A 15,692-nucleotide genomic window follows, 5' to 3' on the forward strand; every position below is an offset into this window, starting at 1 on the left:
CCACCGAATGTGCCTGGATGTTCTGCTGCAGATACCCCAGGCCGTTTCTCCTCCCAGCGGTCATTTCTCCTCTGGTCTCTGCTGTGGATACACGACTTGACCGCCCGTCTCCAGGCACTGCGGCCGTCTGCAAGGGATTCCTGGGTCCAGCTTCTAGAACCCTTATTTCCCAATCTGCACAAGCCAGATTTAATTGTGTGTAGTGAGCGGCTCACACGAGCCTGCAACCAGTTATCTGCTGCGCATGTATGGAAGGGGAATGTGAACTCTGCTACCTAAAGAAACTTGCTAGCACAAGTTAGGAAGGATATGAATAAAGAATATATCCTCTCCTGCCTCCCTGAACAGTTGTGGCAGTGGGAGGGAAAAGGGTGACTGAAATATATGGTACTCAAGAGTCCTTGGCACAAAAATGGAAACAAGAAGAATTACCGACGAAAGAAATTGATGGACTATGCAGAATTAGATAAATTAACAGGAAGGATTCGAAATCTGCCGGACCAGAGATTCTCAGAAGATTGGAGTAAATATATGAACTGTTTGAAAAGCAATTGTAACGGACAGATGGCGCTAGTAGGACTGCAAGAAGTTCTGTAAGGAAGACTATTTGAAATATTGCAAGGAAGACGATGAAGAGAATGATTAGTTAGTGATAATTAAGAGTAACTGAGAAATTAAGCAAGGCAGATTAAGTGATAAAGAGTGGGAAATCACCAGAGGTGGTTGGCGGAAGTCGAAAATATTGTATAAGATAAGAAGCGGCTAAATGGTTGTTGAAAATGATATGAAAAAAACCCAATTAAAATGTAAAAAAGAGAAAGAAATACACTCAGAGTCCTGCAGTGATTTCATGCTTGTAAAACAGTGATTTTATGGTTTTCCCAGTAGTGATGTATGGAAGTGAGAGCTGGACCATAAAGAAGGCTGATCACCAAAGAATGGATGCTTTGGAATTATGGTGCTGGAGGAGACTCTGGAGAGTCCCATGGACTGCAAGAAGATCCAACCGATCCATTCGGAAGGAAATCAGCCCTGAGTGCTCACTGGAAGGACAGATCCTGAAGCTGAGGCTCCAAGACTTTGGCCACCTCAGGAGAAGAGAAGACTCCCTGGAAAAGACCCTGATGTTGGGAAAGATGGAGGGCGCAAGGAGAAGGGGACGACAGAGGACGAGATGTGGATAGTGTTCTCGAAGCTACCAGCATGAGTTTGACCAAACTGCGGGAGGCAGTGGAAGACAGGAGGGCCTGGCGTGCTCTGGTCCAGGGGGTCACGAAGAGGCGGACACCACTAAACGACTAAACAACAACAACAAAACAGTGATTGAAGAGTGACTGAATTCATGTCCCGCTTCATCTCAGGGTCGTGAGCAAGGGAGGCTCTAGATGACTCCCATTGTCCTTCCCAACTCTTGAGATTCCTGCATTGCGCAGGGTTGGACTAGAGGACCTCAGGGGGTCCCCCCAACTCTCCAATCCTAGGCCTGAATGTTCAATTGCTTTTTAAATCATTGCTTCCTGTGCTTTATTTGCCAGCCGCCTCGAGTCCCTTTCTGGGGAGGAGGAGCCGTATGAAATCATATAACAAAAAAAAAGTAATAATGCAATTATTTACTTAACGTTTGCAGACTGACGGCAGCAGGCAGACAAGTTGGGACGAGCAGGCAGGTTTCCCAAAAAATTCCTGCCTGACACACAGATACCAAAAAGGCACACGCACCCCCCAAAGTATATGGGTTCTGCTCTCATAAGGTAAAAAACCCTATTTCCCTGAGGCTTCGATGGCTCTCTGTTGCCTCTTCCTGGCAGATGGTGGGAATTGCGGCTGAAGGGTTACAACACAGGCAGAGGGACGGGGTGTCAGTATTATTATTATTATTATTATTATTATTATTATTATTATTATTGCAGCTGACTGGGCAACACAGGGCAGAGACTTATCTTCTTCTTCAATCCCTCGTAGCCGAGTAAGATTGTCTACCATGAACAGGGTTCTAACAATTAGTCCGTAAGTTTGCCTACTCATGGCTTAGATGTATATCCATATATCTGGGTTGTTATAACTTTGTATTGGAAAAAAATAAAATAAAAATGATTTGAATAATAATAAGAAGAAGAACCATTAACTACAGGGAGGGGGGCTAGCCAAGTATTTTGTTCCGGGTTAAACCTCCAGAGGGGCGCTGTTGAAAGTCCCTGCCTGTGTGTGTCTATTCGGCTGAGACATCACCTTGCCCACAAAGGTCCATATAGTTCATGCTCTGGTTTCCCCAGTAGTGATGTATGGAAGTGAGAGATGGACCATAAAGAAGGCTGATGGCCGAAGAATGGATGCTTTTGAATTCTGGTGCTGGAGGAGACTCTTGAGAGTCCCATGGACTGCAAGAAGATCCAGCCGATCCGTTCTGAAGGAAATCAGCCCTGAGTGCTCACTGGAAGGACAGATCCTGAAGCTGAGGCTCCAAGACTTTGGCCACCTCAGGAGAAGAGAAGACTCCCTGGAAAAGACCCTGATGCTGGGAAAGATGGAGGGCACAAGGAGAAGGGGGCGACAGAGGATGAGATGGTGGGACAGTGTTCTCGAGGCTACCAGCATGAGGGAGGCAGTGGAAGACAGGAGGGCCTGGCGTGCTCTGGTTCAGGGGGTCACAAAGAGGCGGACACGACTAAACAACAACAACAACAAGGGGGTGTTTTTGACCCGGGGGAAATCAAGCCCCTGCAATTGATTTTTGAATTTATTGTTATTCACGTTTTATACTGTATTTTATGCTGGCTTTTTTGTTGCATCAATTAAGTGTTTTATATTTGTCGTTAGCTGCCCTGAGCCTGGTTTTTGGAACCGGGAAGGGTGGGGTATAAATCAAAAATTATTATTAGAAGACACCCCCAGCCCCAGGCCTTCTCCATTTTTTGCAAGGTTGCTGCCCCCTTCCTGCTACCTGGATGTGGCCCCCGAGACCCCATCACGGAGGGGCGATCAGGCCCCGAAAAGCAGCCCCACAGGTGGCACTCGCAGGGCCCCCACCCAGGACGAGGGCTGTTCCTTTTTAATACAGCCATTCCTCTCGATTTCCCCATGCACTCCATTAAACAGCAGGAAGCGACGCAGGAAGGAAGTCTCTCCAGGAAGCCAAATTATTCACGCCAGTTTCTTTGCAGGACAAGAGAGAGGACGACTCTGGCGTGGGAGAGGGAGGAAGGCCAGAGTTGGGGGGCATGAGAACAGAGTCCGGCTGCAGGATCAGACCACAGTGGACTCGGGATCCACCCCCTCCAACGTTTCTCCCCTGAAAAGAGGGACATCCTATTCCATCCCCTCCAACGTTTCTCCCCTGAAAAGAGGGACTTCCTCTTCCATCCCCTCCAACGTTTCTCCCCTGAAAAGAGGGACGTCCTATTCCATCCCCTCCAACGTTTCTCCTGTCAAAATAGAGACGTCCTATTCCATCCCCTCCAACGTTTCTCCCCTGAAAAGAGGGACATCCTCTTCCATCCCCTCCAACATTTCTCCCCTGAAAATAGGGACGTCCTCTTCCATCCCCTCCAACATTTCTCCCCTGAAAATAGGGACGTCCTATTCCATCCCCTCCAACGTTTCTCCCCTGAAAAGAGGGACGTCCTCTTCCATCCCCTCCAACATTTCTCCCCTGAAAATAGGGACGTCCTATTCCATCCCCTCCAACGTTTCTCCCCTGAAAAGAGGGACGTCCTATTCCATCCCCTCCAACGTTTCTCCCCTGAAAATAGGGACGTCCTATTCCATCCCCTCCAACGTTTCTCCCCTGAAAAGAGGGCCGTCCTATTCCATCCCCTCCAACGTTTCTCCCCTGAAAATAGGGACGTCCTATTCCATCCCCTCCAACGTTTCTCCCCTGAAAATTCCTGCATTTGGAGACAAGCCTTAGTCCCATTTTTCAGCTTTTTGTTAAGTCAGCTTTTCAAAAGTCTGTACGGGGAAGTTTTTAGTAGCTGATATTTTATTGCCTTTTTAAAATTTTGCTGGGAGCCGTCTAGAGCAGCTTGGGCCAGCCTTTCCGATGGGGGGCCTTACAAATAATAAAACTGTTTTATAAGATTTGAGGCGCACTTCTTAACTAGGTCTGTACTTTTCCATCTCAAAGTATTTCCTTTTATGAACGGATGCCCCTTTTGAGATTTGACCCATATATCTTTGCATTCTCTCTATGCCAATAAAGATGACTGATTGGATAAAATCATTATTAACTATTATTATTATTGCCATGTCGATTTTCCTCCTCGTTCCTTTTCTTGCTTTATCTTTTGAGCTTGTTTAAGCAACCCAACCGTGTGTAAATTTTGTGATATAATTAAATAACCAAAACCCCGGGGGGTATGGATTTGACCCCCACCCCCCAAAAACCGACAAGGGAAGCATTTTGGCCAGAAAAGAAACCAACCAGTTTGGAGTGGTGTTGTTTTGTTTTTTTCAAAGGCACAATTTCCATTTTGGGGAGAGAGAAGGTAAAATAACAACCTGGCAGTGCTTTTGCAATTTGCAAAAAGGAAGGGTGTCCGTTTTTTCCTTCAGGATGGCAGGATCAGAACTCGCCTCCCGCTCGCCCATCAGGTTCGGAGAAGCGGTCCTGAGTCTTGTTCCGGACCCCCGAAACGCCTGGCGGTGCTCCTTTTATTTCGTTCCTCCCCGACCGCTCCTCGGTTCCAGACCTTGTGGCAGGGAGTTCCGCAGGGGAATAACAACAGGCCGGATTGTAGCAGGGAAGATGCTTCCTTCGGCCCACCCAAGGCGAGATGGGCACCGCGGTTGCGTGTGCATTTTGGGGGGCTTTTAGGGGGGCAGCCCCAGCCCCAGGCGTTGTGGGGAGAGAGGAGCTAGATCTTCAGGCAGGCATCTTGCGGGGAGGCAGGCAAAGAGTTGCCTTTGTGCTGGCAGGCAGGAGGCAGGTCTCCCTGCAGGGACAGAAGAGGGGAAAATAAATAATAAAATTGCAGAGGGAACCCTGGGGGCATCTAGTCCAGCCCTCTGCAATGGAGGGATCTTTTGCCCCAAGTAGGATTCGAACCCATGGCCCTAGGAGGCAACCTAGCACACAGTTTCCTTTCTGACCCACCATATCCCCCTTTCTCTCCCCCATATCTCTCTCTCTCTCTCTGGCACCCCCAACCGGGGTCCCTATAGGGCACCCCCAGCCAAACAGAGGCAGGGAATCTATTGTGATTGGGAGAGCAGGTTCAGCAAAGTGGGGGGGGGCGGATATAAGGGACACATCACAGAAAAGGCAATGGGAAGAGTCAATAATGCAAAAGGAATTATTTTATATATAAAAAAGTGCATTGGAATTGTACATGGAATTTCCAGAAATTTTATTTTGAAATTAAAGGGGAGGGGATAAAGCCAAAGTAAAGACTGCCTGTGGAATTTGTGGAAATTTAATTTTAAAATTAAAGGGGGGAAATTAAAGCAGAATAATAATAATATATGTAATTTATGGAAAATTAATTTTAAAATTAAAGGGGGGGTGAAAGCAAAAAAATTGTATGTGGGATTTGTGGAAATTTAATTTGAAAATTAAAGGGGGGAAATGAATGCAAAAAAGAAATTGTATGTGGGATTTCTGGACATTTAATTTGAAAATTAAATTGTATGTGGAACTTCTGGAAATTTAGTTTTAAAATTAAAGGAGGGAAATTAAAGCGAGAAAAATTGTACGTGGAACGTCTGGAAATTTGAATGTAATATTAAAGGGGAGGAATTAAGGCAAAAAAATTTGTATGTGTAATTTATGGAAATTTAATTATAAAATTAAAGGAGGGAAATCAAAGCAAAAAAAATTGTATGTGGAATTTAATTTTAAAATTAAGGGGGGGGGAATTAAAGCAAAAACCAAAGAGGCAGGGGGAAATGACCCACCCCCAAAGTGGAACCTTGGTCCTCCCCACATCGTCCCAAATTCATTGTGGGGGAGCAAAGACCCCCAGCTAGGAGTGGCCCCATGGGGGGGAAAGAGAAAGGGGAATGGGTGGGGTATAAATATTATTATTATTATTATTATTATTATTATTATTATTATTATTAGACAAGCACTTGCCTTATACAGCTTACAGATGACCCCGAGGAGGTTGGATTGTGCTTCACCCTGGAGTTCTTCTGTGTGGTTCTGGAGTTGGGGGGCAGAATAAGAAGGGAATCAGTGGGGCAGGCGATGGGGAGGGTGTCCCCAAATCCCTCCCCTGCGGCAGAAAACTCGGGGCGCTCTGCTGAAACAGGAACGCACCCCAAAGGTCTTCTATTCCTTTATATATATATATTATTGAATGGTTTTATGTTACAAAAAACAATACAGCCATACTACCACTAAATATAATTAAGAAATAAAAATTACATACATCGATATTTAGTTTATTTGTTATTTACCGTCTTATTTCCTCCCAAACATTGCATACAACACACCTATGTGCAGACACCCACACAAAATGATAATAATGAAAGTAAATATTTTCCCCCCTTTTATCTTCCAAAGTCTTTTCTTCAACTATGACTTCCTGTCAAGTCCCTTTGCACATTCGAATGTACACAAAACAATAAACCTTTCTGTATAATTTTTCTAATCCATTCTGAAAACATAATCAATCCTTAATTGTTGCCCACCTCCTTTCATTTCCTTTATCGCTCGAATGCTAGCACGGAGTCAAAACTATTATTGCATTTTTGAACATATCTTCTATAACCATCCCATTTTCCTGCAAATTTTTGCTTTGAGTTTCCTCTGAGTTTACTAGTCAATTGAGCCGTCTCCACCAAGTCCTGTAATTTGATTTGCCAATCTGTTATTTTTGGAGCCTCGTGATCTTTCCATCCCTTGGCCACAAATGCATTTTGTTGCATTTTCAGACCTAGAGATGGAAGAGGGAACCCTAGAGGTCCTCTAGTCCAACCCTGGGCAAGGCAGGAATCAAAACTTGAGGCAGTGGGTGCGAATTCTCCCCTCTTCCCCTTTTATCGCTGCAAGGAGCCCACAATTCACACCCCAACCGTCCCTCACTTTTCGCCCCAATTGCCTCCTTTTTATCGTCACAGCAACCCTGCAAAGTAGGCGAGAGAGAGACTGGCCACAGGGACCTTCAAGTGAGCGCAATTCGCACTCGGGTCTCTCCTGGGTCCGAACGCCAAAGCTAAATAAAATGTCATCCAGCCCAACCCCTTGCAATGTGGGGGTCGCGACGCAACTCTTTCTGCGGGAATTTATTATTTTTATTATTATTAAATATCTCAACAGGAATGGGAGTCAATCAATCTGTCGCTGTCAATAAGGGACTAAAGGGCAGGACTGAATGCAATTGGATTACTGTACTTTTCCGTGTTTAAGACTAAGGTTTTTTTGCTGGAAAATAATGTTTAAAAAGGGGGTGTAGTCTTATACATCTTCCCCCATTTTCTTAATTTTGAGTCCCCCCCTAAAATTAATAAAATGTTACACATGGGAAAATACGGCAGCTAAGATTTCGGAAGCAGGAAGGGATAAGGGCTTTGTGCCCCGAAATCCAGCCCATGGGAAGTCACTCAAAATGTATAATCGGCTGGGAATTGTAATCTGACGTTGATAAAAAGTGGCTGTTAGTGGGCTTTAATAATGGAAAATTAAATTTGCTTATTTGGAAGGCAGGGGTCGCGATGGTTATCCGAAACCTGCCTGCAAAGGGGGTTGCTGGCTTTCAAATCTGCAGGCGGAGCGAGACTCGAACTCAGGACCAGCGGGTCCAAATTTGGGCCTCTCCGGCCAGGACTTACCCCATTGACAGCGATCCACGGCACGTACTTGTGGGGCGGGCGGAGGGCGTCGGTGAGCTGGGCATTCTGGTGCATGAGTTTGTTGCCCAGGTCTCCGCTCACGCAAGACGTGACGTTGGCCAGGGGGATCTCGCTGGTCGGGTACAACCTCATGCACTGGAAGGATCAGAGGGTGGCAAGAGAATGAGAAGGAAAGAATGGATCTTTATCTACGTCAGCCGTCGGCCACAGCAATAAAACAACAATGTGATATACAAAGAACAGAAATGAAAAGTCAATGATATGAAATACATTTTAGGGCTTTGAATCAATGGTCAAATAGTGGGTCTTATTCTGATTCTAAAAACCTTGCCACCTTTGCTGTCACCTGCTCATCTTGATCTGCCAAGAGAGAAGGGACTCTTCCATTCTTCCTTTCTATCTCTTTCTTTCTTTCTTTCTTTCTTTCTTTCTTTCTTTCTTTCTTTCTTTCTTTCTTTCTCTCTCCTTTCTTTCTTTCTTTCTTTCTCTCTTCCTCTCTTTCTCTCCCTTTCTCCCCCCCCCTCTCTCTCTTCTCCATCACTCACTCACTTTCTCTCTCCCTTCCTTCCTTCCTTCCTTCCTGCCTGCCTGCCTGCCTGCCTGCCTGCCTTTCTCTCTCTCTCTCTCTCTCTCTCTCTCTCTCTCTCTCTCTCTCTCTCTCTCCCTCCCTTTCTTCCCCAAACTTGCCCCCAAACCAGAGACCCTCCCCCCCCCCGGGATTTCCCAAGCTGGAAGCAGCAGCTGCCGCCAGCCCTGCGAGGCGGGTTTCCGAGGGAAGGAATTTGGGGAACGTACCGTTTCCAAGTTCTGGGTGACGTTGGCGCTCGACTCCATGCAGAAGATGAGAGGGAAGTAGCTGCCCTGGTCGCCCAGCAGGTGGATCAGGCAGGCCTGGGGGGGAGCAGGGGGTAAGGGTTAGAGCAGGGGGGAGGTTCGTGGTGCTGCCCAAAGCTCATAAATCATATTATTATAATATTATTTTTTGAAAGAAAGAAAGAAAATAAATATGCAGCTACCAAGGGGGAATTAAAAAAAACGTTAAAGGAGGGATGGAAAGTCAAGAAAAACAGTGATAGATAGATGATAGAGATAGATGAGATAAATTAGATGATAGATATAGATAGATAGATAGATGATAGATAGATAGATAGATAGATAGATAGATAGATAGATAGATATAGATAGATAGATATAGATAGGTGATAGATAGATAGATGATAGATAGATAGATAGATAGATAGATAGATAGATAGATATAGATAGATAGATATAGATAGGTGATAGATAGATAGATGATAGATAGATAGATAGATAGATAGATAGATAGATAGATAGAAGAGATAGAGAGATAGATAGATGATAGATTAGATAGATAGATGATAGATAGATAGATAGATGATAGATAGATAGATGATAGATGATAGATAGATAGATAGATAGATAGATAGATAGATAGATAGATATAGATGATCGATAGATATGACTGCAGTTCTGTGATAATTCGGAAGATTTAACAAAAACCATTATTTTAAAAAAGGGAAAGGCTTCGCAAGCTCGGCTTTTTGTTTTGTTTCGACAGCCCTAAAGAAACCCTAAATGTTCCCCGGACACCAGGCTGACAAACGGAAGCCTCTTCCTGCCAGGTGAGAGAGAAACCCCTGGAAACGGAGGAGACAGAGAAGTCCTGGCGTGCCGGCCCTGCAGAGCGGTCCTTGGCCTGCCCCAGAGGGTGTACCCACCTCCATCAAGTTGCCCAGGCATTCATCGGGGCCGTGTTGGCACTCAAATTCCCACTTGGAGGGGCCTTTTTTCTCCTGCGAGAGAGAGAGGGAGACAGGACGGGCGTCAGGGAAAAGGAGGGTGGGCGCAGCCTCCCCACCCTGCCCAGGGGATCGGGACCGACCTGGGCGTTCCCGTACGGGACCAGGGTGATTTCCATGGCGTCGCCCACCAAAAGCCAGGTGGGGAAGAGCTGGAAGACCAGGAAGGAGCGGCAAGCGGGGCAGAGGCTCTCGTAGTAGAGGCTGACGGAGACGGGGGCAGCTTTCTTCCCGGGGGGGCCCAGCCGGGCGCAGTGCTTCTCTGCCTGCGAAAGGAAAGAGCGGTGGTGAAGATAGATAGATGATAGATGATAGATAGATAGATAGATAGATAGATAGATAGATAGATAGATAGATATAGATAGATAGATAGATAGATAGATAGATAGATAGATAGATAGAGATATAGATAGATAGATAGATAGATAGATAGATAGATAGATAGATAGATGATAGATAGGTAGATAGATGATAGATGAGATGATAGATGATAGATACATGATAGATAGATAGATAGATAGATAGATAGATAGATAGACAGACAGACAGGAGCAGCGTACCTTCAAGAGCGCAGGACGCTTGGTGCTATAAGAAAATACAGTCATTGAAATGTTGAAATATACATTTTTTAAAAAACCAGAAGCATTTTTACTTGGTATTATAGGTCAGGATGCGGGTGGCACTGTGGGTTAAACCACAGGGCCTAGGGCTTGCCGATCAGAAGGTCGGCGGTTCGAATCCCCGCAACGGAGTGAGCTCCCGTTGCTCGGTCCCTGCTCCTGCCCAACTAGCAGTTCGAAAGTGCGTCAAAGTGCAAGTAGATAGATAGGTACCACTCCGGCAGGAAGGTAAACGGCGTTTCTGTGCGCTGCTCTGGTTTGCCAGAAGCGGCTTAGTCCTGCTGACCACATGACCCAGAAGCTGTACGCCGGCTCCCTTGGCCAGTAAAGCGAGATGAGCGCTGCAACCCCAGAGTCGGCCACAACTGGACATTAGGGTCAGGGATACCTTTACCTTTTACTATAGGTCAGGACATTAATAGGCAAGATGTTAAATTGTTTTTATATGCAACAATAGCGGCAAGAGTATTGTTGGCACAGAAATGGAAACAAGAAGAACTACCGACAAAAGAAGAATGGCAGACGAAATTAATGGACTACGCAGAATTGGACAAAAGGACAGGGAGGATTCGAAACCTGCGGGACCAGAGATTTACAGAAGATTGGAAGAAGTATATGAATTATTTGAAGAGCAACTGTAATTAACAAATTACGCTAGTAGGACTGCAAGAAGTTTTGTAAGGATAAATATACGAAGTGTTACAAAGTAGAAAAAGATAGAGATGTTGGTTATGAGTTTGAAATGTAATAGGGAAGATAAGAGATGCATACTGAGAGATTAGATTGGAAAATTTTCAGGCAGGATGGATGGAAGTCGAAAATTTGAATAAGATGTAAAAGTATGTTTAATTGCTGTTGAAAATGATATGTTAAAAAAAAACTAAGAAAAATTATATTAAAAAGGGGGGGAGAGAAAATACAGTCATACCTCGGGTTACAGGCGCTTCAGGTTGCGTTTTTTTGGGTTGCGGACAGCCGAAACCCAGAAGTACCAGAACGGGTTACTTCCGGGTTTCAGCAGTCGCGTATGTGCAGAAGCGTTAAACTGCACTTTGCGCAGGCTCAGAAGCACTGAATCACAACCTGCGTGTGTGCAGACGCAGGTTGCGAATGTGCATCCCGCACGGATCACGTTCGCAACCTGAGCGTCCGCTGTACAGCGTACAGATACGTGCAGCAAATGTTCCGCCCCAACAAGAGCTGGGATGGAGGAATTCGAAAAAGGCTACGGGATGTTATTTCAAGACACAATCGCCGCAGAGAGACTTTGTACGCACAAAGTTGGAAAATATTCAGCAATACGTGCTGAATCATAAGAGTCAGGAGCAGGGCCAGATTTCGGTTTGATGCGGCCCTTAGCTCCCGAAGGTAATGGGGCCCTTTCTATGTCCAGCTGCCCTTTGTCCACAAGAAATTGCCACTGTTTTTTGTGTAGATTTATGTGATCATTTATAGACCTACTAAGTATCTCAAGCCATTTGCACATGTGGCCGTGCAACCAGTCCATGCAGAATGTCAGCACCCTCTATATAGAAAGGAGCAAACTGGTGATATTTGACTTACATCCTAGGAGCCTAAACAACACAAAACACTGTTGCTGGATGCAGGTTTTATTTTATTTGTTTTTTATCATATATTCTGGAAATGGACATCCAAGTTTTTTCCTTTAATTTTTTTGGGGGCCCCCAAGAGAGTAGAGCCCTAGCTAGAACTTGTTTAGCTTATAAACCACAGAGCCTAGGGCTTGCCGATCAGAAGGTCGGCAGTTCGAATCCCCACAATGACAGGGTGAACTCCCGTCACTCGGTCCCTGCTCCTGCCCCCCCAGCAGTTCAAAAGCACATCAAAGTGCAAGGAGATAAATAGGTCCCGCTCTGGCGGGAAGGTAAACGGCGTTTCCGTGCGCTGCTCTGGTTCGCCAGAAGCGGCTTAGTCCTGCTGGCCACACGACCCGGAAGCTGTACACCGGCTCCCTCGGCTGAGAAAGTGAGATGAGCGCCGCAACCCCAGAGTCGGCCATGACTGGACCTAAGGGTCAGGGGTCCCTTTACCTTTACCTTTTTAAATCAGGCAGAAGGACAGTCTCAGCTCAAGTCTTGTTTTATTTGGGATTTGGGATTGCTTTACTGACTATTCGCCAAGTATTCTGTACGATTTATGCTCCTGTTCGTGACGTTCCATTATGTTATTTTTATTTTCCGTCCATTCCGGGTCGCCCAGCCACTGCCCCAGGGTCCTTTCTCTTGGCAGGTCGAGATGAGCAGGTGACAGCAAAGGTTGCAAGGTTTTTTAGCCGGGGCAATTAGAATAAGGTCCGCTATTGGACTATTGATTCAAAACCCTATACTATTTATTTTTATTCTTTTGTATATCGTATTTTTGTTTTATTGCTATGGCCAGCGGCTGGCGCGAACAAAGATTCTTTATTTATTTCTTTGGTTTGTAAGCCGCTTTGGGATGCATTTGAACAAAAAGTGGGATAGAAATAGACTTAATAAGATAAATAATGATGTCTCCCCAACTGCAACGGCCCTTCGCCCGGCCAGCTTCCTCCTCCATCTTTCAAGAGGGAAGTGAAAGCAGCTGGGGGCAGCTTCCGGCTTCCGAAAAGCGAGGTGGGGCTTTCCGTGGGGAAACATCCCCCCCCCAAAAAAAATAAGATGCTGAGAAAATGGGGGCGCTTTAAATGCAAAGCTGCGTTGGGCTTGGATCAAGGAGGAGACGTTTTGCCTCTGCTAGGAGCTACCTTAACCAGAGCCTTGGTTCACCTATAGCTCAGCACCGCCCACACTGGCCGGCAGCTACTTTCTGGAGCTACCATCAGAATTTGAACCCAGGACCTTTGGCTCAGATCCTTTCAAAGCTCTCCCTGGGGGCCTTTGGGCCTCAATCTCTCAGTCTAGCCTACTTTACAGGGTCGTTGTGAAGATGATACGGCAAGCATTTGCAGGGAACCTCAGAGAACAGCGGCTCCCTTAGCCACTCCTGTACGGAACCTGTTTCATGGCACGGATTAAGGGATTGGCAGTAGCTGATGAAATATTATTTTAAATCTTCACGTCTGCCAGGCTGCCTGTTGAAGCTGATGGGAGATGGGAGTTCGGTTGCATATGAAGGGCAAGCAGTTTGAAAGCAGACCAGAGCAAGTAGATAAATAGGTACCGCTCCAGCGGGAAGGTAAACGGTGTTTCCGTGCGCTCTGGTTTCCGTCATGAAGGTGATAATGATCTCTGTCTTCCTGGCCATCCTTCTTATCGTGTGTAAAGGTAAAGGTAAAGGGACCCCTGACCATTAGGTCCAGTCGTGGATGACTCTGGGGTCGCGGCACTCATCTCGCTCTATGGGCTGAGGGAGCTTCCGGGTCATGTGGCCAGCATGACTAAGCCGCTTCCAGCGAACCAGAGCAGCGCACGGAAACACCGTTTACCTTCCCGCTGGAGTGGTACTTATTTATCTACTTGCACTTTGACGTGGAGGGACCGAGCAACAGGAGCTCACCCCGTCATTGCGGGGATTTGAACCGCCGACCTTCTTATCGGCAAGCCCTAGGCTCTGTGGTTTAACCCACAGCGCCACCTGCGTCCCTCTTATCATGTGTATTGATTGTTTACGACCTCAGGGGTTGCCAAAGGCACTCCTTTGTAGTTCTCTTCTTTATTTACCCCAGAAGTGCATGCTTAATTAGCTTTTGTAGTTTAACTTGAAATGCTCAGAAGAAATCTGATTGGTTCTTATGAACACTCTGTAAAAAGTTCTTTTGTGAATAAAACGACCTGGGCCGAGGGGTAGAGAGGCACAGATTATTATAGGCACCCTTCCCAGAGTCTTGCTGGTTCAAGCCTCTGTGTGTATTCTTATTAATCAGAGTTCAACCCTTCCTTTGTTTTGGGAACACCTCACTGATGGTGATGATTCTGTGGCCCCTTGGCTGGGTGCCCTACACGGGGGACCCCCCAGCACTGAGTCCAGCCCCCTGTCTTCACAGCGAGGTGCCCCCCATGGGACATAGGCAAGACCCGAGAGCAACGGCCTTTTCCCACTCTTCCTCCCTACCACTCTTAAGGTAGACTGCCTCTGTCCACAGCAGGAGTGCCAAGTTGGCCCTGCGCCCGTGGCTGCCATGCAGCGTGCATGGCCCTGGCACCCAAGATTTGTTGATGCCAGGACTCTTTATGGCGAATTTTGTGGGCACTCAGGGCCCCACGGAATTGGCACCTATGGTCCTCGGGTCTCCATTTAGGAATCCTAAGACCCCCTGCGGCAGTTGAATCAGGCCAAAAGGGGCGCATCGGAATCCAGCCTCCTGCCCCCCAGTGGCCAACGAGGCGGTGCCCCCCTGGGAAGAACCCCCGTCCCCAAGCAGGACCCGTGCGCCACAGCAGCCATTCAGAGTCACCAGTTCCTCCGAGTCCCGGGGAGGGGGGTCACACAAAGCCCCCCCCCGTCACCACTGATAGCCCCCCTTCCTCTCTCAAAGCCCCTGTGATAGGAATTTTGAGGTCTTAGATATATGGTAATGTTCATAAGTGTACCAATCAAGCACATACATGGATCAGCACAGGAAGACTGACCTGGAACCATTTTGATTCCCAAACTGAGCAAATGTTTTCTCTGCAAGGTCAAAGTGGGAAACCTCCCCATTGTCTCTTTCCTCACAAATCCTCTCTTAAGGGCACATTTAAGATATGAATAGGGTGTGAGCCTGTGACCTGGCCCAGGAACTAAGTATTTATCATTACAAAAGACTGGCCAGGCTCCCCAGGAAATCCAATCAAGTAACCTGCCAGACAGGAGATAAACAAGGACAAGAGAAAAACAACATTTAAATTTCTGTTTAGACCGCCTTTTTGGTGATGTATGTATGATGTTTCTGGGGGTGGTCTTGATCTACAGGGTGGCAATTTCAAAAGTCTTTATAAGGCCTTGCATGCCATTTTTCTGGGTCCTCCTCCTTTCCTGCAGGTGAGGGGAGCACCCTGTTGCAACAGATGAATAAAGATCAAGCTTACTAGCTGCTTTGCTTCTCAATATTCTCTGGTTGGCCTCTGTTATTCTCTCCTACCAATAGGGAACCTATGTAAGGACTCTATATGGGCTCTTGGATACCCCATAAGGGAAGAAGGGCAATTTTTGCTTACAACACCCCCCCACCCCACCCGCAACGTGGGTGGCCACCCCCCCAACCCTTTGCCAGCTCGGCTACGCGCAAAGAGTTTGCGCTTTTCCTGGCCACCTTCGCTTTCCCTTTCCTCACCTTGCAAGCCTGCGCGATCTCGCTGGAGCCGCACCACTGGTGCGGGGGGTAGTGGCAAGGGGCGCCCCCCAGGGCGATGCCCCCCAGGCAGCAGAAAGCAGCGATGGGCAGGAGCCAGCCGGGAGCCATGGCGAGGAGAGGTGCCGGGCTGTGCGCAATGGAGTGCGCGCGGCGGGGGCGAGTCGGGCGGCTCTTAAAAAACCTCTT

The 15,692-nt window shown here is 46.9% G+C and overlaps 1 protein-coding gene across 2 annotated transcripts; it reads right to left on the bottom strand.

The window, feature by feature from the left end:
* Nucleotides 1-4,420: 4,420 nt before the first annotated feature.
* Nucleotides 4,421-15,642, bottom strand: IFI30 (IFI30 lysosomal thiol reductase). Of its 2 annotated transcripts, none has more exons than XM_053372636.1 (7): nt 15,486-15,642; nt 9,695-9,877; nt 9,531-9,605; nt 8,587-8,682; nt 7,771-7,926; nt 6,071-6,139; nt 4,421-4,931 (listed from the first exon to the last, which is right to left on the bottom strand). In XM_053372636.1, exons 1-7 carry the CDS (start codon nt 15,612-15,614, stop codon nt 4,854-4,856), a joined length of 786 nt encoding a protein of 261 aa, XP_053228611.1. In that variant the 5' UTR covers nt 15,615-15,642; the 3' UTR covers nt 4,421-4,853. The 2 variants fall into 2 exon arrangements, with proteins under 2 accessions (XP_053228611.1, XP_053228612.1); XM_053372637.1 differs by having other exon boundaries at nt 4,421-4,927; nt 6,067-6,139.
* Nucleotides 15,643-15,692: the final 50 nt, after the last annotated feature.

This window comes from Podarcis raffonei, chromosome 18 (assembly GCF_027172205.1).
Source record: "Podarcis raffonei isolate rPodRaf1 chromosome 18, rPodRaf1.pri, whole genome shotgun sequence".
NCBI lineage: Eukaryota > Metazoa > Chordata > Lepidosauria > Squamata > Lacertidae > Podarcis > Podarcis raffonei.